At 42.7% G+C, this 23162-nt stretch overlaps 1 protein-coding gene across 3 annotated transcripts in view; it reads left to right on the top strand.

Moving 5' to 3' along the window:
* The window catches only part of nlgn2a (neuroligin 2a), a 170314-nt gene that overhangs the window by 63801 nt on the left and 83351 nt on the right, over window positions 1-23162 (top strand). For all 3 annotated transcript variants that reach the window (XM_035148837.2, XM_047338781.1, XM_035148836.2), the window contains exon 2: window positions 1402-2283. In XM_035148837.2, coding sequence (XP_035004728.1) covers window positions 1776-2283 — 508 coding nt within the window. In that variant the 5' untranslated portion in view covers window positions 1402-1775. The remainder of the gene's footprint in view (window positions 1-1401; window positions 2284-23162) is intronic.

Here is a 23162-nt window from a genome sequence, read left to right as displayed (position 1 = left end):
CGGGCAGTGAAAGGCTCACCCTAATCTCAAGCTTCTCGTCTTCATCCTCACTCGTCTTCATCCTCTACACCTGGATGTTTGTAACGGGCCTGTGGTAATGCTGGCTGCAGCTTTCTTTCTGAAACTGAAAAACACTATAGTTACTCAGCCTAACTAGTTTTATGTTTTAATAAATTGCATGTTGACTACTACTTCCCACTTCAAAACGGGCAGGGTACATCATGCTTTTATTTTGTAGAGAAACTGCTAAAGAGGCAGTGATTCTGTGAATGTTGTTGCCAGGATGGAGATCAACACCTGTGACATCCATGAATGTCTTTCAGTCTGATATCGTGAAATAAAAAATAAATTATGATAAGTAAAGATAAGATAAACAATAAAAACTGTATACAGAGTTAATGCAGAACCAGTGCCCCATAGAAATAACATTAGAAATGAAATTAAAATAAGTTAAATAACTGAGTTACATGAGACAGTAAACTAATACTTAAGTGGGAGTAAGTCATGATAATAAAGTTAAATGGAGTATTGCATATGATATTGAACATAATACAATGAAAAGAACACATTACACATTAATAGTCATATTAAATATAGAAAAACTGAATAATATTGCACATGGTTATTTTAATATTTTTATAATATTATTATTTATTACGACGAGTATTTTATATATTATAAATTATCAAAATGATGGCGGGACGGATGTTGTGCAAAGAGTGAAGTTGATACGATGAATGATTTGCGAATCTTGAAAGTGTGAAGTGTGGTTGAATTAGCGGGTCGATAAATATTGAGGCATCAGCGTTAGCGTTGTGTGATGTGTGCATGTCAGGAATAAGCCGGGAGGCAGTTTGCCAGGAGGGATTCGGTGCATGTCCTCGCACGGGTCAGACCAAGACAAGGTGAACAAGTCTGATTCGGGGGTTTTCATGCATAATAGAAAAAGGAGTCATGTCGACGTGTGCAGTCAACATGGAGCATACATGAGATTTCAGCAGGTGAGATCAACCACAGGAAGTCAAGCGTGAGGGTTTCATGACTCCACACGGTGCGGGGCTGCTGTTTTTCACAGTGTGATGTAATGACGTGAGGCAAAACGCATTGATCACCGCATGAAATGTTCCCCAAGTGAAGCCTATTGACTTGGTGTCATTTCATCTCCGCTGCTTTTTCCTTTCAGGAAATATTTTTTTCCTTGGCAACGGTTGAAGGGAAAGTGTTGCGCTGACAACATTCAATGGAATATATTTCTGTTTCAGATAAGCTGTAATCGCGCTTATCTTTCTCTGTCCCCCCCCCCCCACACCCTTTGCCACCTTTTCTTGTTTTCTGTTTTTCTCTCTTTGTGTCACCGACCTTCTTTAAATCTCCTTTCCCTCTCTCTCTTTTTTTCTGCAGGATTCAGTGGCTGTGAAAAAACATCAAATCAAATGATCTGGCTAATAGAAGACCAATAGGGATGGAACGTAACAGAGCCATGGCTGGGGAAGCGTTACGGATCGCCATCACTCAGAACCAGCACTGACCTGGAACCCAGACCGAGGTTCCACCTCCTTCTCCAGCACCCTGTGGACCCTACTGTACCCCAACAACTGCTGTGTCCTTCACATCACCTCCGCTCAGCGCTCCTGGCGATTGCACCTCCAAGAAGGCTCCTTTTAGTCTTTCAGGGCCTGTCTGCTTTTGTTGTTTTAATCCATCTCTTCTGCTTTAACACATTGTTGGTTTTAATCCACATTCCCTCATAGACTGGAAGCAGGTGGCTGAACAGTATGAATCCAGTCATGTACTCCCTTCCACTTGCTCCAAGCAAACAAAGTCGGCGGGGTTTGTCGTCCAGGACGCGCCCCCTGACTCTTGTAACAGACTGGTGCCTGATGGGGGCGCTAGGCCTCATTCTATTCTTCAGCCTGGCCTCGAGTCAGAAGATGGACCCTTCCAAGCACCCCATAGTCACCACCAACTATGGCAAGCTCCGAGGTGTAAAGAAAGACTTGAACAATGAGATTCTAGGCCCGGTGGAGCAGTACCTGGGCGTGCCCTACGCCACGGCACCCATTGGCGACCGCCGCTTTCAGCCGCCCGAGGCCCCGGGATCCTGGCAGGAGATCCGCAACGCCACGCAGTTTGCCCCAGTGTGCCCTCAGAACGTCCAAGGGGTGCTGCCAGAGATAATGCTGCCCGTGTGGTTCACGGACAACCTGGATGTGGCAGCCGGATACATCCAGAACCAGAGCGAGGACTGCCTCTACCTCAATGTCTACGTGCCGACGGAGGATGGTGAGTGGACAGTATTAAATACAGGGATGGTGAAGGGTGGGAGTTTTGGATTGGTTTTAGATTCTTGATTCTTGATTAATGTCTGTCTCTGACAGATTTCACCTCCAAGAGTTGGTTGGAAATGGCTGACTGACCTTTTAACATTTCCAGCTAACTTGGTTTAAACGGAGCAGTCCGTAAAAGTCCTGTGGACGTGATGGCTACAGACATGATGTTGTGGTAAAACACCGAGGGTATAACTACTCTACATGTCCTCACCAGTTCTTAATCCATGCAGATGGCAGGAAAATCAAGAAACAACATTTTTAGAGATTTTTTTCTGTAGTAGAGAATTGTGGTGTTACGCCCGGGCCACACTGGAGGCGTGAGCGTCAAGATATTACGTGTTGCGTAACATCCTGCTTTTCATTTTGGTGCTCATGCTAACAGGTTAGAGCGACTACACTCCCCTTCATGAGATCAGCATCTTGCAAGGGTCTCGCTTATTTTCTCCATGCATGGTTCAAAGCAGAATAGACAGTGAAAAAGGTCTTTCACCACAGTTTTCACAAACATCATAATCTGTCATAATATGTCACATATATTTGCAACACTTCCTGTTCCTTCTTTCAAAGTAAAAGCACTCTAGGTTTTTTTCCCGCCTGAATCCAGTCATTTATTTTAACAGGTTTTTCATTATTATTTTGATTACGCCCTCCACATGCATCCATTGTGGCCCAGGCAGCTTTAGTGGCGTGTTTAACAAGTGACAATTAAAGAAGGTAGAAAACTTTTATTTCAAATACAACCCCGTTCATCTGCTTTGCCTGCATTGACTTTTAATCAAGCAGCTGCTGCTTCGAACCATTGCTGTTCATGGGAGGGATTCAGTGAACGGTGAACCACTTGTCAGCGTACGGAGCCGAGGAAATGGTCTGGAAAACCACAGACAATATTTCCATTCTTCTCCAGATGAATGCACTACACTTCAACATCATAAATATTGCATAGAAGCTTCTTGTAGACTGTGAACCTAAGATTTAGAATGAATGGTGTGTACAATATGCAAATTATTCTGTGGAGGATTTTTTTTTTTTTTACAACTTCCCCTCCCTGTTATAAAGCAAGAAAGCAAAGGTCAGCACTGAGGCAATTTCCAGGTGCTTTATGGCAAAAGGGTATGGTGACGTTTGACTTTTCATACATTTTTTTTCCTTTTCCCTTCATGAACCCTCTTCTCTCTGCTCAGATCCTACTGTGGACGTTTTTGTCTACCCGGGCACGATTAGGTGTGCGAGCAAAGAAAAGAGAAAGAATTCCACATTTTGTCAGCAGCTGTTATATGAGAGACTTCCATCACCCTCCACCCCCTCTTCTCTCGCTCTTTCTCCCCCTCCTTGCCTGGGGTATTGTAAGATGTGTTTCCCATTTGTCTTTTGGTTTCTACATCTCTAATATAAGCTGCTCTAAGCCGGCAGAGAAAAGGTGGGTTTCACTTGCAGAAAGAAAACACATTGGTTTTGACGTGGGAGATGACAGGAGGTCTTAAAAAAATGGAGGAGGGAAAAAAAGAGCACATCATCCATTTTGGGAAAGACGTCTGCGTATCTGCACATATGTATGTTTGCATTAATCAATACTTTTTTATGTGATGAGGTACTGATTTCATTTTTTGAACAGATCCCTCACTCTAACACAGTCTCCCTTTCAGCGATTCCCTGCCCGGACTTCTTTTCTTTTTTTTAAAGACCTCCACAACTCAACATCCTTCCCTCCGTCTCTCCACTCAGACACTGCAGCCTCAGCCCTCGACACCCCATCATTGCCACTTAAAGCTCCTCGGGCACATACAAAACACAATAAGTCAGGTCTTGAGTCATTTCACACTGTCGAGCAGGTTGTTTTTCCCTGTTCCCTGAGATGAACGACTTTGTGGAAATGCAAGTGCCATAACACAGATCCTATAAATATAAACACACATTTATTAACAGGGCTGTATGGTAACTTTTTTTGCACATAGCACTGGTGCTGCTTTACTGCAGGGACATGACAACTGTAAAAAATCGTGAAGCTAATTCTGTCTGTTTCATATCATATGTATGTATCTGATGCGTTTTGATCTCATGACAGTGAGATGATCAAAAACAATGTTCAAAGGGTAGAATAGACTTGATTTAACTCCTTATCGCACTTTAATGGACTTGGAATGCTCTACAATCCATAAAACGGCAGTCTGTTCACCAACACAAGACCCTCGGGCGACAAAGAAGGAACGGGTCTCTGTTAAAGAGAAAGCCGAGAGAGGTTTTACTTGGTTTTCTCCCACAAAGTCAAAAATGCTTAAAATCAAGGCTTGAAATGTCAAATAGTTTGATTGTACGTCCGAAACAGCAAAGTAGTCGAGACGTGAAGAGAACATGTATAAATGTAAATAGAGCTCTCTCAGAAAAAAACACCTTTGATTTGATACAGCTTCTTTTTCCGTCCATTTACCAAATTGTAATGTCAAAGCTATATAAAGACCTAGCTCGACCTGTCATTGTGGGATTTAGTGTCTCTACGCAGATAGGGGCATTGGTTTTATATAGTCCACGCACATAAGTGACCATGTTCCAAACACACACACACACACACACACACACAAATGGTAAATGTGTTCATCGCGCAGACAGTTTTTTGTAGCCCCTGCAAAGTATATGGCACACTATATAGCCCGAGTGAATTAAAAAAGTTATCAACATTGAAAATATCTATCACCAGATACAGAAATAAATGCCTTGGTTTATTGAGGGGGAAAAAGCAGGCAACATATGAACTCGTTTCATTCCTCATCCTTCATCATCATTGCTGGCACATTTATGGTGATCAAGTCAGGCATGACATTGCTAACCTCAGCATTCCCCCATGCAGCCCTGGGGTTGTCTTTGTCTTGTGCTCCTCCTTCCTTCCTCCTCCGCTTCTCCTCCTGCATTGATTTTTTTGTTTTGGTGGGGGTGAGTGGAATCAGGAGAGGAGAGGGGGCCACGGGATCAAACAACTGCCACCATGTCCGTTGGGACCATATGAGCTCAAATCGCTGTCACACACCACAAAATGAAATATGCTCCCATAACCACACATGCACACACAGATTCTCTCCCATTTTCTTTTGCCGTGCCGCCCATCTCCTCTCACTTCTGTTCTTCTCATGTATTAAAACATGAATGCTGCATCTGTCAGAATCTCCCGAGTTCTTTTAACTCGTGCTGCTCCACTCATTCGGTGGAGCAGCCGTGAGACGGTATCATCAAAAATATGACCCTCGTAAGTGGATTAATCTCACAGAACTACTTCTCAATGCTGTCATCAGGGCGAATGGAAGAAAGTAGGGCACTGAAGACATGAATGTGTGTGTTTGTTCATAGATAAACAAATATACGTACTCAATCTCCTAACTTCATATTTTTAAGTGCTTAGGAAGTCGCGAGGCTCGTCCACGTGTTGTCATTTTTTGTTCCATGGCACACATGAGTAAGCATGTTCGTGAGTTTGTAATGAATTAGGAACAAACGTATGTAATCATCTCACAGTAATAAAACAACATCCCACTTGTTACGCTCTCATAAACAGGACCTTAATCTTATGTGGAAACTATGATTTCCAGCATTTTGGGGGGGAATTTGCCTCTTCCAGTATTTTAATATTTCAGAGCCTCGTTCATCATCACGTTCTCTGCACATCGTCACCTATTCCTAGACCGTCCTGTGAAAAACGATCGCACAGGTCGCCTGGTCGCCGGTTTATTACGACCCATACTTATGTTTTATTGTTAGGTGACCTCTAGTAGCTGTAGTAATTAAGAAAAGGAGGAAGAAGAGGAGGTTAAGAGGGGGAGGAGGGTCGTGGTGGATGGATGAAGACGACAAAACCTGTCCTTTTATTCAGCATCCTTAACAGTGTATGTGCATCACTGTAACCATGGCGACAAAGGTCCGGTAAGCCTGCTATTGTTACACAACTGTGGGTCATATCAGAGGGTTTGGACAAATACATGTTATGGTTGTTCAGGTTGAAGGACCTATTTGACCTTTTTTGAGTTATTAAACAGTTATATTGAACAATAAATTACGTGAGAGTGAGAGTTAGAATGTCACCATCATATAAACTACAAAGCCAGCTTGCACTCTTTGTATAAAATACCAGGCCTAAGGACTAGCAGGTTGCTCCCTTACCAAACACAGGCAAGGAGGGGGCTCCACTGGTTCCCTCGGGGATGACATCCCATAAATCTTAGCGAGAGGTTTTCATGTGGCTCCTGCAGAGTCACGCTGGATCGATGGACGAGGGGAAGGGAGGAAAGGGCTGGCCTCCGCTGCCGCCGCCGGGCCCTCAGACACACAGCGTTCTTCTCTCAGCAGCTGTTAACAGAGCCCGAGTCGTCATGGTGAATGCTTTGGGGTAGCTGGACTCCGCAGCCCCCAAATGGGAACTCGCGGTAAATGTTTCCCCGCGCACTCAGAAGCCGTACTGTTGATGTGATGAGGAAACCGTTGGTTTGATGTTAGCAGAAAGAGGTTTTTGTGAGGAAGGCGACACCTGCTGAAGCATCTCCACTGACCGTGCAGCATCCGCACCGGAAACTGAATCAAGCCCATTCAAGGCAGACGACCTGAAGCAGTCCACCTAACAACAGGAGCAACCACCGTAGAATCGACGGAAACCTGCAAAAGATCGTATACATGTACATTCGCTGAACCTAGACTGTGGAAACAAAATGCATATTCATCGCTATTGTCATCAAAATGTATTTTAAATGCATAACGTAGCTGCAGGGCTTTGCACACAGCTCACTGGTTGTTTGTGATACTAGACATTCGTGAGGTTATGCATGGAAATTTGTGCATAACTTTTCAAAAGATGGTTTCATGAGCATACGTGCCTGATAACAGACCTTCTGCACCTACTGGTCACCATGAGCAATGAAATAAATGGGTGATAACTAGTAGATTTAGTCGACCCTTACTAGTCTAAATATATTGGACGGATGTGTATTGCTAACGCCCATTCAATTGCCCGATAACAGTCAAATCAGGTGAAATTTTATGTTTTCCTTATTTTATCAAGCACCAGCACAAGGAGGCAAACTTGAGACGACAGTTCCTGAAGGAAAGTCTTTACTTCATTTGTCTATGTCAAACCTCTTCTCACCCATGTGACCCCATTATGATCAGTTTAGGGCTGTTGCCCTTCAATTACTCTTTGCCTTGCCATTGTACAGAACCAATGTGCATGTCACTCCTCAGACAAGTGTTCAGCAATCAAACAAGCATGGGTCTTGACTAAACTGGGACAGACACCGATAATGTTGAAAGAACTTTATTGGTGGTAGGCCGGGGTTTCGCCCTGATAAGCTGTTACAAAATGCCTTTTAAGCTGCTAGTTCTTCCCAATTAATCCTGTTCTAGAAGGGTATACATCGGTTTTGCAAGATAATCCTCTGGGATTTGAACCGCTAACCTCAGCGTTGTCAGCACTGTGCTTCTTGGGCTGAGCCTCAGGGTGCCTCATAAATTATTCCATCCAATACTTCATCTATCTCCATGCATCAGACTCAAACTCTCACATCTCCCCTCTGTTCTGCAATATTTCAATTTTTCTGAGCAGATTCATCAGGAGGGGTTCGATACTAACACAATTCTGCACGCGGTGGCCGAGGGCTGCGCTGCGACATCGCCAAAGGGCTAGAGATGAATGAATAAAAAAAAAAGTGAGAAAAACAAACAGATAAATCATAGAGGGAGAGAGAGAGAGAGAGGCGCTGGCATGCAGCAGTGGGAATGTATATTGCTTCTGATGCCAGAAAGAAACCTTGATTATCCTCTTTATGTCGTCTCTTTTTCCTGCCAGCCCCAGCTGATACCCTCTGAAGAACAAAAAATGGATGATGGCGCTGAAAATACTGTAGATCACCATCTTTCTGCAGGCACAAGACAATCCACTTCCCCCACAATGAACAATTGCTGTTACATACACTGTGGTTGCCTGTAGCTCCCAGGGGACTCGTGAAATATCCACTGTCTTTCTCCCTGCCTCACACACACACCCTTTATCTCACACCCCAAATTCGTCTTTGATGTGAGCATTATTGCCAGAGCTGAAGGAATCCAAAAAGACAAGGACACAGCTAGAAGCAGAAAGTTGGACTTGAAGCTCAGCGTCTCCAGATAGTTGTCATTTCATGGAAGATGGAAGTCAGAGCAAAAGGCCCCATCCAGCCTGTGGTCCAACCCTTGAAAACAAAATCCGGGAGTCCATCTTTGGTTTTTCTCCTCCTGTCATGTTTCACCTCGCCCCATCTCCCTCTCCTCCGTCTGCTGAAGCACAGAGGAGCAGACGGAGACTGACCTGCCTGGTCAAAGGCTTTGTCTTACTCTGGGAGGTCATTAGGGTGAAAGCAGAATCATATCAGCCAGGGTCGGTCACTGGCTTTGAACTTTTCCATCGATCCGTTGAGGACTGTTGAGGACACTGAGAGACAAGGACACAACCGTACCACAGTAGGGTGTCTACGACTTCAAACAAAAGGACTATAGGATGATCGGACTTCTCAACCAAAAGATGATATGGCTTCAGTCACGTTCTTTCGCGATTACATATGACTGAAACCAGATGTGAAGTTTGGCTGCTTTGCCACTTGACCACCTTTCATTGTGATTATCTGTTCAGGACGCCTTCGCTTGCTAGCATCCTTCACTTTCATGACAAAACAACGCAACATTACCGATTTACTTTGTTTATGGCGCGTGCCCTCTGTTGGATCTTTTTATATTTTACATTTATTTTGAACATGTTAATAAAAAACACAAGCGGAACTACTTCATACGGTCTGTAGCGCTTCTAGACTATATATTTTGAATTTGAACTGGTCACTACAGTTCGATTATGAACTATGAACGTGGCAGCCCTATCGGTGGACAAGTATAGAGCCAGTCAACTGTGCACATTGAAGCGTCTAGTCTCCGCTCTTACTGCAGTGTGCACAACTCAGAGAGGTGTGTGGCCGGAAGAAACTAGTCTGAAGAGTGAAATAAGGTGTTGTGATGTAAGATGTACCGAAGCTGAAAGCCATTAATTTTGTCTACCTGGTTGGGCTCGCCCAGGTAGAGCCAGTGTGTGCGAAACACCGTGAACAGAGCTGTGCTGCAATGCTGATTAAAAACACTGACAGGGCAAGAGCCTGCGGAAAAATTACAAGTCTGAAATCCATCTTTTGTCTGACCCATAGAAAACGGGGGGGGGGGGGCACTGAAACCCTATGTTATTTGATTGTGATGAGGTACACTGTCTATATTGTGCAGTCTTTACCACACCTCTGCTTGAAATCTCCTGAAAAAACGTGCCGCAAACTGACTCTCCTTGTTATGAAACACCACGGAACAGTCTAAAAATACCCACTGCTTCCATGTGTCAACACTAATGACTTGCTCTTTTATTAGAGGCTCAACTGTGAACGTGAGGGAGTTACCGTTGACTTGCCGCGCTAGAGCACGCCACTCGATGTGGTTTATGATGGGATTGATTTGTTTTACGGTAGTTCATGACGGTAACATCAGATGCCGTCATGATAAATAGTGACCGTAACTCATTGTGATCGTAGTGCGTTCTTATTCATATGGTTGCACTGTAAAATAAATGAAAGGAAAGAAGTCATTGAGGTCTCATGTTGGAAACAAGAGAACGGCAAAACTTGGTTTCATGGAACTGCTCGATTGAATCTGGAGGATTCTGTGATGATGCTAACAGTTAGATATCTGCAAACCTCTCCCACCCAATGGTTAAGGCTATAGGTGCCGTTAATGTGGGAAACATTACCCTAAAAAACTGCTGTCAAAGCTTTAACAATGACTGTAAATGAACACTTTGGATGCGTCAATGCCTATAAACTGGTTGCAGCAGAGCACAACAAAATAACCCCCCCCCACCCTTGTCCAATAATACAGGCTAACATGAACACAGGGTCAGGCTCAATGAATGAAGTGGAAGGACGTGGCAGTCCAGCTGGATTCTTGGGTCATTGTGTCACAACCGAATATGTTACAGGTTAAAAATAACAAACTGGTTCTTTGACTTAGGGTTATTAGCCCCAAAAAATACCAAACTAATTTTGTATCGATCACGTTTAAAAATAAATTCACAGTTGGAATTCCTCGGATCTTGTCACCCCCCTATTGATACACTTCTAATCTCTGAGGATTTTAACTTTTTTTTAACAATTTTAACTTTAACTGGTGAACTGGCAGAGTAGCATTAAATGCTGTCATAAAGCACTCAGCCACCTTTGTGAAGCCACTGTATATGTGCATGTGGTCTTATTTATGAATGTGAAGGACTGACAGGTTGTTTGAGTATAAGGTCATCGTTTTGTTGACAGCACATTTATTTACGGACAGCGAACAAAAATAAACTAGAAAATAGACATTCAAATCAGGAAAGCCAACATTTCTTAAGACATTCGGTGAGTCAGAGTAGGGAAGGAGGGCTGTTATGGCGATCGGCAGGGTTAAACAGTAATGCATGACGTGTAACTGACTTGCTTTAAAGGCAGGATAATCAGATTACATGCACCCCTCGGAACTGATGAAGTGTCTTGGATGAGCGGCAAAAACATCAAACCCAGTGGCCTTTGATGTTTTACCTCTAGATATACTCTTGGCTATCAATTTCTTGTTTGATTCTTTTTTGTAACACAGTCAGTCGGTAAAGATTCCCTGATGGTTCCCAGGCATGACAAAGCTCTATGAATGTTTGATATCTGCACAAAAAAGAATCTGGGCGGCAACATCACATCGTTCAGCACAGACCTACAATATCCAATTTGAGAGGTGAGGCGAGAGGAGCGGAGAGCTAAGCTGGCAGAGCTTGCGGGGTTTGATGGACTGTTGAAATGGTGGAAAGGTTATCAGAAATGTGTCCAGAACTACTGAGGCTAACATGTCGTACAAGACAAAGCTGCACAGACAAAGAGGAGACGCCACATCAGGTGTGTGAAAGGGAGTGAGTGAGGAGAGGAGGACTGCGCCATGTCAAGAATACATCATCTCAATGTTGTGTGGTGTGGGATGGACTGTTATTTTCCAACCTTACAGGATGTGTTGGGATGTGAGAGCAGATCATCTGGGAAATTTCCTCCAGTGCGTGCAGGAACGCCGTCCAGTTTTATAATTGGCTTTGCTTTCAAACGATTTGAGATCTGAATCTGGACAAGGGCGATGCTTTGGCAGTTCAGCAGTGATGAATTTGTTGTCAAGTTGAGTGTTTTCCTAAAGCCTAGAGAAAAGTAGAGAGTATCTGCACATGGGATTGTAGCTTTCAAACTAAATTTAACTAAAAAACATCTCTTGGGAAATGAAAACAGACAAAATGCAAGATATGCTGTGAATAGTCGAACAATTGATTAAATCCCGTTAATGTCTAATCTAAGTCAAAGCCACTTGGCCTATATTGGCCTAACAGATTATAAAAATGTCAAAATCTGCCTAAAAAATCCATGAAATGTCACATTGAAGACGTTGTTCTTCATTCTTCCTTCCTGTGTTCGGCCCATCATTCTTTCTTTCTCTTTTGTCTTGGTTTTTTCAAACTTTTGAAAACCGGGCGCTAAGCCCCCCTTGCTGCTACTGCACCTGTCAAGCTTTCTGTTTTTGCTCTGCACCTTGTATGCACAGTACTTTATTATGATAATGGGACCGGTTTTCTACATTAAACTTTGCAATTTTACGCCGCCCAGATTAAATAGGAAACAGCTGAGTTTGGTTTGGTTAAAGTGAACAGTTGGGTTAGTTTTTGTGACGAGACTTGGAAACTTCTGTTGGAACACCGCCTAGCTTACACACTTGTTGGTATTTTCAGACGGGAATAATGCAAGAGAAAATAAACTCATGGTGGTGTGGACTAAATGATCAGCCTTGATCTTAAACTTTGGACTGGTGTGAATCTCCATTTGTTTAAGTCACAGTTGCGCACGTGTAATATCTGCATTGTGCAGATTTGACGGTAACTATCCAAAGTATTTGCATATTTCACTCAGTAGCTGTACTTATTGTGGTTGCAAGCAAATGCAGCGGTCTCCCTAATGTGATTACGTGACTGAGACGGAGTCCACTGCCAGATTATGATATTGATCGCATTTAGAAACCTTGCGGTTCGCCTCTGAAGCAACAGTGTAGTTGGTGACAGACGCTGAAATGGAGGGAGGATGAGACCCGGGGATGGAGGGACGTTCGAGCAGTGCAGAATTTAGATTGAAGACACAAGACGGGGGAAAGTGGGGCGGGGGGGGTTGCCTTGGCAACCAAGCGCCACTTCCTGTATCCTCCTGTCAGGGAACGCATCAAAGGCCGCCTGCATTTTGCCTTTCCACTAGACTCTGAATGAAGGAATTAGCAAGGGCTCAGTTCCAGCTATTTTTAGCCTGTGAGCCAGAGAGATGGAAAGAATGAGAGGGAAGTTGGGGAGGGTGTGTGTGTGCATGTGTGGTTAGGTTTTAGTGTCCTATGGGTGTGTGCTTGATGTATCTGCATATGCGTGCAACATCACATGACCCTAATAAACTGTGTTTTTACGCATTTGTTGCGTTCATGTGGGCCATCTGTTCTGTTTGTTCTTCTCATTCAGCTCATATTATATCTCTCTTCTTCCAGCGTTGCCAATCTTTTCGTCCATCCTCTCCTAGCCTTCACAACCCATCCATTTTCTGTCGTCCCGTCCTCCTTTCTTTTTTCTCTGAAGCATACCCCCCACCTCCTGCCCCAAATTTTCACAGCTTTCCAGTCGTCACCATATGCTTTGGATGAGCAATGGAGGCAGAAAAAAGTATTTAGCTGTAGACATCCCATTTAAATGCTCTTAGCCTCAGGAGAGTGAATTGACTTTACAACAGTACTTAAATAATAAGCTCTGAGGCTTTGACTATTCGTGTGCTTTTGGCTTGGTTTCCTCCATGCAGCGTTCCAGCACTATCTGGGATATGATCTGATTTAACTCTGGGATTGATGGAGTACGTCTAATTGGATTTGATGGAGTCCGATGCAACCCGTCCTATCAATTAAACATTCCACATAAAATAAGCTTCCATCCTCCGGTGGGACGGCGGTTTGTCTTTTGGCCCAGGTTTCTGACACAACCATCTCGTGAACTCTCTGTCCCAGTTTCCTATTTAAAGTATGAATGTATTGACCCATAGTGTTGAATGCATCTTGAAATACATTCTTTTGCTGGTTTCACAAGTACAACTCATTTTCTACACAGAGATTTTGACGATGAGCCATAAGATTGTGAGACAATGTCATATGCTCCTGTAGAAGCCACAGTTTAGTCTGATATCAACTGTGTTTTATTTGCGATGTCAAGGAGAAGTACTACACTCCCCACGATCCTCAGGTGTAATAGCGATGTATCTGATTGGTGGAGCTTGCTGTTATCATGGATTTGGTTACCACAACTGCAAAAATCATTTTGGTTCAACCATGATATCCAAATGCGTAGCTTCTTCACACTTAAAATAATTATATACATAGTTTCTACTTTTTTATTCCATTCATCTCGTAGCTGGTCTGCCTCGTTCCAGGCTTGAAACTTTATTAGAAGGATTTTCTGAAACAATGAATGGAAACTGTTACATTCTATTTGGATAAGGTCATTTCTCACCTTTCTATTGGTGTACTGGTTTTGCCTTTCTACGGCTTCCACTATCAAACAGGAGTCATGTTTGTGATACAGTGTAAACAGGGATTGGACAGTGTATTTGCCTAAATGCATCCCCCAGTTTATTGATACTGTTCACAGTCTGAGCTGCTGAGTCGGCAGCACGGCCAGTCGCCCTGTCGCCATGTCGTTGACGAGAGCCACAGCAGTTGAAAATTACCAAGCAATGCTGTGAAATGGAGATAAGCTCAAGTATAGAAACCGGGTAGTGCGGTGTTGCAAGAATTTATTGAATTGTAACACTGAAGCGTGCAAAATTGATATTAGACATTGTTATTTAATTTTTAAATAGGAATCACTTCTACGCCTTTATCCTTAATATAAACCTTTTTCACTTGAATGGAAAAGCCACTCGGAGAGAGAAGAAAGTGATGTAGTGCTGCTTATTTAAAACCGATTACGACACAGACTGGGCCCTCAACAGGATCAAATTTACTAGTGTTTCCTGTATCTGTGGAGCCTGGGAACAGATCATGTTCTAAAACTGCAAGTGTACATGTGATTATATAGTAACCTTAAGAAAAGAAGATGTAGGAAGATTGAAGAGCCAGGAAGCCTGTGAGGTGCAAAGAAAAAAATGAGAATTCAGCTGTCTGGGGATTAATAATGGCTCTGGTTTGGCTGGAGGATAAGTTACTGAAGATGCACGATATGCACGCGCACACACACGTGCAGACTTGTTAGACACATACAGTACATGCACATGCACGGCTCATTCTGCAGCATGAGGCATGTTCCTTTTACTTTAACTATCTCCTTTTGCTCTCACACACACACACACATGCACACACACACTCTTTCAGTGCATCTCAAAGGGCCATCTCTTCAGGGCTTCTGAAGCTGAGGTGGCCAGTGGCAGTGAATGCAAATTACCCCCTCTTGCGCACTCACTCACACACACACACACACACACACACACACACAGAGAGAGAGAGCATGCTCCCTCTGCCAGATCCTCACAGTGCCCCCACCCCCCACCAACACACTGAATGGTAAGGGCAGAGAGAACAGGAGAAAAAGTGAGAAGGAGAGCAGAGATTAAAAGAAAGGAAGGAATGAAGGGATAGAGCAGGATGTTATCCAGGGGTAAGGCCCCCTCTTTTACTGGACTGCAGATTCATTCATGTAGGAGAAAGTCAATGCATCAGAGAAACGCCATTCATCACTAGCCGCTGCTGGGTTCAAGCTGACGCCCAGTATTAATGACTGGAAGATCAGTTTAATCCATGCAACACAGATACACACACACACACACAGACACACATGTTCTCACACTTAATTGAAGACAAAAAGACAATTTATTTCTCATTGCAGGCATTGAAGAAAATTATGTTTGGTGACTCCCCAGAGGCCAGCAGCAATAGAAACATGATACAACAACATAATTATGATGAGGTTGCATCCTGCATTAGCTCACAGGCACATATACTGTGTTTACCGATGTACACAAATGCACTAACTCAAGGAGGTGATGAGTGTGTGCAGGCTGAGTGCAATCCTTGCACAAAGTAACCATGTGGCAATGCACTAAAGTGAAAGTGTTGTACAACATTGAACACACATAGGTCTCTGATACAGACACATGAACAAAGGCAGACATTTGTACAATTATAATCATTCAAATTATAGATCATAGACCATAAATCATCCTCTTCACCCTTTTTACCAAAATGCATTTATACATTTTTGAATTACTCATAATAGGTGATTAAATTTGTAGTATTCAGATGACGCACGACTTGAACTCGGCGGTTTAAGTGCATTATCAGTGGTAAATAACCAAGAGTTTAATACCATCATGGCATTGGGCAGTCAGTCAGGAAATCCATCAATGCGAATGTGCTGCAGTTTTGTGTGAGGCCAAAAACTGTCCATCATGAATGGAGCCTGCGCTGCTCGTGAATGTCAGGGCACATTTCAGCACCACGGACAGCGTCAAAGAACACAGTCCGGACAACTGCACACACCGAGTGTTTCTCCTGCTTATTAATGTCCAACTAGTGGTGTCCGTTCTAAACCTGCCTGTTTGCAATGGGCTGTCTGCTCGGCCTGTGAGGCTCCACAGCTACTTCCGAATTATTCCTAGTGAGTCCTCCTCAATCAGTTCTACAATATACTGTCACTTTTCTTTTGTGTTTGTGTGCTGGACGTTCTGTGCAGAGCTTTTTGTAAATAATAATAATGATGATATAATAATAACTTTATTTGTGTTAGCACTTGACATAAACATTACAAAGTGCTTCACAAAATCCGTGGCAAAAAAATGAATGAACTGAAATCAAAGGTAATCAATTCAGTTCACTTTTAAGCGACAAATCATAACATAATGAGGTAAAGACCTTCAAATTTATAGAGAAAACCAGCATTTCAGGGGGAAGCCGATCAGATGAATGATAGATTTTCATTTCACATACAGACAGACAGACGTTTGTGGAATTAGTAGGTAGATCATTCACTCGTTTGCTATTTACTACAAACTGTACAGGGATTTATATGGATCGTTCCTTTTATCTGATGATGCAGAAGGCATCCACTGTCCTCATGTTTATTATTATCAATCGAGGTTGTATTTAAATTGAAATTCCAATCAAAATCCTTCAAGTCCTCAGAGCAGAGCTTTTGGTATGATGTAGCTCGAGGGAGATACGGTGGTTTAGCGACAGAGATGGCAATTGAACTGTCCAAAAGCATTAAAACAACATGTTTTCTGTTTTAACACCGCTGTCAGCGCTGCCTTATTTCCCCGGGGTCTCCTTTATTTTTGTGTTTAACACGATTTCCGTCCCATTTTGGAAGACCTCCGTAGGACAAATTTGTATAAATGGAACGTCTCTCATGGTTTCATGACTTAACATTAGCAGGAACATTTAGGAGAATATTTTCCCCATGTATGAATATGCACAGCTGGCATACATAAGGACATGGGAGATGAAGAGTCCAAGAAAGGCATGTAGAAATTGTAAATGTACATGGTCATGTTTCTGTATCTTGGGTCCCTTCTGGGCTTTTGACCCAAATTACTCCCCGTGCTCCATCTCGGCACTCGCTCGGTGTTTCACTCTGTCAGCATTAGGAGCTCACTGGTTAGTAACGTGCCTGCGCTGCAGCCGGCCCACAGCCCGCGGTGGAATACGCTCTTACGGGGCTGGTCATGGAGGAGGAGATGGATGTAGATGGAGGCCGGGGGGGGGGGTGGGGGATGGCAAAGGGTCAGCCCCCAAACAAGCTTTGTGCTTCGCTTCTTTGTGTCCACGCTCCGCAGCACCGTCCTCAGAGAAGACTCTGATGAAGACACGCTGAAACTGCTGTTTGCACTGACTGTAAAACATTGAGTGTTAACATTTTTTGAGCATTCCCCATCACTTCCATGTGCGTATTTCAAGGTAAATTCAGCTATTTCCTATAATCTTTGTGTCAACTTTTGATCATTTTTGTTATCGATTAATCAAGTATTTCTTCAATTATTTGATTAGTTGTTAAGTCTACAAAGCATAATAAAAAAAGCATAAAGTCCACCATGGCTTTTTAAGCCAAAGGTGATTTCTCTGACAAAATATCTTATGAAATACAAAATCAGCAAATCCTCATATCTACGTGGTACCAGTCAGTATTTGGTATTTTCATTCAATTTCTTGAATATTTAAGGTTTTTAAAATTTACGAGACCAACGTTGCATCTAGTATCTGGTTCTATTAGAGGAGAAGACCTCTGTGTTAGATGTGGTGGAAAGATCTTTGACATTAAAGCAGCAAGATGAGTTCAAAGCCCCCCGTGGACAGATGAACAGCAGCGGTGATCAAGGGTGACCAGCGAGCCTTTGTTCAGGGCAGAAATAGCCCAGGGGTTGAACGACTGTTTAACCAAACAAACAGATTGTGTTCCTTCATGGACAACGGCAAGGAAAAGGCAATACACCGCAGAGATTACCTCGGAGATGAAATAATACATGAAACGGCAACAGAGCAGCTGAGCCTGTCAACATTCTGATCGCTCAACACAACAACATCCCACCATATTTTTTCCTTTACCTCCCCCATATGTCAGACAACATAAAGACTGTTTGCTCTTCAAAGGTTAGACCGATGAAGAGCGCACACAGACGCGAAAAGGCTCTGCTGCCAAAACCGCAAATGTCAGAATGGTTAAAAAGTGGACTCCTCTGAACGCAAACCTTATCTTTAACATGGAGAGACGAAAAGCGGGGGGCTGACAGACCCAGGGTCTCATGGGAGATGGAGTGAGAGTGTAATCTTATCACTTCTGGGCCAGAGGGAATCACCCTGTTGGGACTGGGAATTGACTGGATCTGCACACACAGAGTTCAGTTGGACGATTTGAGAAAAATGTACACCTGAGAAATTTATGAATAGATTTCTCATCTTTGTGAGAGTAATGTAGGTCATAGGGCTAAGTGTTCAAATATAATCACAATATTCAAAAAATGGTAAAAAAACAAAACGGCTATTAGCAACATCACATGATCGAGTGCTCCAGATAATAGCGTTGACAGCTATGCTAGGTAGCTGCTTAAGCTAATGCTCACATTAACTTCACAGATTGACAGGATGGGCTTCTACATGGCCCTGAATCCTGTCGGTCTCATTTCATTCGTAAGGGGTCGTCCTTTAAGAAAATCAAAATACATGAAGTGGCATTTCTTTTTCAAATAAAAATGAATACGAGTTTTTTTTGGCCTTGTTTTGCAAATTCCCCCATTTGACATTGATTTGCTTCCACTGTTAGTTTAACTTTGGCTGTAGATGGGTGTGGCTGGTGAAATCAATAATTGCCAGATAAAAGTTGTTTAATTTATTTTAAATAGCAATTTTTTTCACACTAGGTGGTTGAGATAACAAAAGAAAAAGATTATTGTTCACTCACCTATTGCATAAGAAAATCAAAAACACATACATAACTAGAACACTCAGAGAGCACTTACCTCAGACTCATAAATAACAGCCTCCTCAACATGTCAGATTTGTTTTTCATCAAGATCCATGAATTGTTCTCTGACAAAATCACCAAAATTGAAGGGATTCTTTTCCGTCCCATAATGCATCATTAGTTTTATAAATAAATAATAAACGCCGATGACAACATAACCTCCTTCGGGGGACAACGTGATAGACGTGCATTTACTTGACGTCGACGAGCACCTTGGAGACCAGACACACTCATCACCATCGAAACACAGTTGTAAATCAATGTGTGGAATCGGAGGTGTGTTTTTCATTAAAAAGTTTTATGCAGTGTTTACACTGGGGATTCAACGTGACATATGAAGTAATGTAACTATCGAATTTCTTTTCTCTATTTGGCCACCTTATGAAAAGTTAATGCAGCAGCTCCCGGTCTCCTAGTTAAGTTCGATATTCTTGGTTGAGAGGAGCGCAATTTATAGTCGACAGCGTGTGAGGTCCCTGACAAACCTTTACTGTTTTTATTCTGTTGTACTGTGTATGACTGAAATCGAATCATTCATATTCACAGTGGAATTCAAACAGCAGCGCACACATTTGTTGATGAAGTGGATGCATGAACGCACAAAAAGATAAACCTGGATGATGTGTGTGTGTGTGTGTGTGTGTGTGTGTGTGTGTGTGTGTGTGTGTGTGTGTGTGTGTGTGTGTGTGTGTGTGTGTGTGTGTGTGTGTGTGTGTGTGTGTGTGTGTGTGTGTGTGTGTGTGGCTGCATGGGGAGAAAATGGCTTTAACCTTCATGCCTACTCGATCATCACCACTTCGTAAATGTCACTCCATCCTCCTGCCCGGCCCTCTCTACATCTCTGTTTGCCCCCTTTCTTTCTCTCTGCTTCACATAATCTCTTTATCTGTTTCTCTCCCCCATCTCTTATTTTCACCCCTCTCTTCTCTGTGTCCTCCATGTTCATCTGTGCTTCCCAACTTCATCCACCTCCTCCAATCCTTCCTTTACCTCCTCCATCACTCCAACACTTTAGCGCCCCCATACATAAATACTACTGCCCTCATTTTTGTGCAAATGGCGGCGTCTTTCGCTTCCTTTTTCCTCTTTTAGCCTCCTCTCTTTCTCGGTCTTTAATGCACGCGTTGTTTTAAAAATCCTATGTCAGCATCCCTCTCACTCCTTCTTTTTCCTCTCCCTTTCTCTCTGTCTACTTGATTCGGCCCCTTTAGCTAAGTTGGATCGATACATCTCAGCCTCTCAATCTGAGGCTTCAGAATGAGGCACCGGGAGACTGAAAGGATGGAGAGAGTTGACACAGGGAGAAAAAAGAATGAATGCAATAAAATGCAAGAACTGAAATGTGGGAGAAAGCAAGAACAGGAAGAGAAGGAGGGAGTGAGGGTGAGAGAAAGAAGGAGGGATAAGGGTGAGAAAGAGATGTGGCAATAATTGCACGTACGCGTCATGTGTTGTTTGAGCACACAGTCATTTCTGGCTTTGGATTGTCTTTGCACTGACAGATATTGTTCATAACCCCTAATATCACCTATTAAAGCTCAGCACCACTATGCCTTATTCTTCTGTCTACCCCTGTAGCCTAGCAACAACCTAGCAATGGCCACAGATGCTGTGAGCCGCACCGAGTCGGTGAGTTCGCGGGGGAACAAAACAAAACAGATTTTGACAGATGAGTGTATGGTAGACATCCAAATGAGCGTTCTGTTAGCTAAAGTTGGAGTTTAATGAACGCCTCGGTTCACACGATTGATACGAGGCGGTGGCAGTCGGAGTCAACCAGCTGTCAAATATGTTTGCCTCTGGGAAAAGTCGGTGTATCCAGTGTGTGCATTAACCACAGCTGCTATTACTGTACAGTCTGTGTGAAGCTGCGTCAGAGGCACAGACATAACTCAGAGTGGAAACTGATTTGATAACTAAGGGAGCTTTCACACCTGCCCTGTTCCGAACCACAATAAGAGGTGTGAGAGGCGCCTCAGACCAGCAGACGTGAATTCAGTCCGACCAGGAGAGGTGGTCTTGGTGTGGATCAAACTAAACCTTGGTTTTCGATGATAGTTTACAGTGTTTTTAGGGCAGTTCAGACTTTTGCACCAATTGCAGGAAGTTGCGTCAGCATTAAACAATAGACGAAGAAATGGAAGCAGAAGCGTCTGGCATAGTCTTCGCCTCTGGCGCAAGTTTGAGTGACGAGGTTGTTCATGTTGCTGGTTGTAATTTCATCATGATATTACAGTGGCAACAAAATCAACAAAGTGAACAAACAGGTTTATTACTTGTCTCCATTCAAACAGAAATGCTTCATTTGGTCTCTGTGACGAGGACACCCTGTTTACCCTCTGTCCCTTACTCATAGACAGTTCACATTTTAGTTATTAAGTTCCCCGCCCTTACTCATAATTTAAAAAGATATGGTTTCCTTTATTCTCTGTAGTCTTTCTAATCACTGCAATTATTAGGGTTTTTTAGTCTACATTTGTTTTTGTGATATATTATGAGGACATTTTCAATGCTGTTGCTTTTTCCTGCTATATATTTGAATAAATTTAATGAAACTTTATTTTAAAGAAAGTCAGCGAATACAATCGCAGAATTGACAAAAGTGTGCTTCCTACAGTGCAATGTGACACCAAGGCTTTTACAGAGTAACATGCTTGTTTATCCGCATTGATTTATTTATTTATTTTTGCTGTTCCAAATATTTACAAGTTACAGTTAATACAGCTGGCACAAGACTCCTGCTATTTATCCCAGCATGTTGACGACTCAGAAAAACCCTTGTGGTATACAGATTTAACTACATCTAATAAATTTGCAGAACCTTCCTCACATATTTAATTTATCCCTTTTTTTTTGTATATGCACATACTCTCCAGAGAAGAATGTAAGAGGAGATTAAAGCAGGCCGAAGCCGGCACAACCACAACACTCCCTCTTAAAGCCCAAATCAAGGATGGAGCGGGAGCAGAACTGAGTTTGCACTGGTCTTATAAATAATTCGAACATTTGAAATTAGGAGATGGGCAACATAATCCCAGAGCGTTATAAAGCACTTCTAATGTATGTAGATGAAGCCAACTTTTTTTTAATTTTTAGATTTATGCAGCTCCACCTCATTTGCAGCTCTTTTCCATATTTTCTTCTTTCCATTTTTAAACAGCAATGGTGCAACAAACAACCTGACAGATTTAAGCCAAAGCTTCCAGTTAGAACCTGCAGAAAGGGATAAGTCAAAACTTTTAAGATCAAACAACCTCAGCAATTTTGCTCCTATCTTGCCTTTGTTGCCCCCCGTGGTAGACCTTGAGTCAGGTTGGTTAACTTTAGTGCGCTGGTCATTTTCCAGCTGCTGGCATCAAACTGGCAGCATCATGACAGTCCCATCTGTCCTTGTCTGTAACTTTGAAATCGCCCCAAAAGCCTATTATTCACCTAATGCAGCTACAGGCAAGGTCACTGTGCAGTGAGTGAGATGGACAGGAGGGAAGGGGGGGTCGTCTTGTGACTCAACAGCAACACAAAATACGCCAAAATATCGCTCTGGAAAGAGCAGACGGAGGCGCAGGCAGAACATGTAGTAGCTTTAACTCTCAGGACTATGTTGGTCTTTTAGTTTATATACGACATAAAAAATGTTTACCGTGTTTACCATGTTGGTGTTGTTTTTTCGGCACAACATTGCCTTTATTACCTTTTTTTAATTTCGATACAGTTTATCAACATATTGGACCCAAAAATACAAAAAAATAAAATGTGAACATGTGAATAAAGGTTGTAAATATGAAGAATTTATTGTAAAACGGATGTAACATCAAGTATACATCTATTTGAAATAAAAAAGCAGGTGTAGTCATAGACTTTTTTTCTTTAACTGTTCAAAACTGTTCATGTATTCAGTCAGACAAATATGTACATAACTGTCTTTGCATCTTCATAGTGAGGGGAGTTCCTAAGTAATGGAAATATAACGTAAAAGGTCAAAATCAAACACTTTTCCCCGTTTGGGATTGATTTGTTAAGTCCAGTTGTTGGAAACACAAACTATCCACGTCTTTGTCCACTTCTCTCCCCCTGCTCTCTGCTCACGTTCCCCTCCACCACACCTCCCTTGTATTCTCAGCCTGTAGAACAGAATATGCAGATTTACACTTTTTCCCCGTTTAGCGATAAGACCAGAAACGATGAAGATATTGAGTTAACTCCTGTTACATCCT

This window comes from Hippoglossus stenolepis, chromosome 23 (assembly GCF_022539355.2).
Source record: "Hippoglossus stenolepis isolate QCI-W04-F060 chromosome 23, HSTE1.2, whole genome shotgun sequence".
Lineage (NCBI taxonomy): Eukaryota > Metazoa > Chordata > Actinopteri > Pleuronectiformes > Pleuronectidae > Hippoglossus > Hippoglossus stenolepis.
The sequence above is the reverse complement of the archived record's forward strand: the minus strand, read 5'-3'. Positions and strand labels throughout refer to the sequence as shown.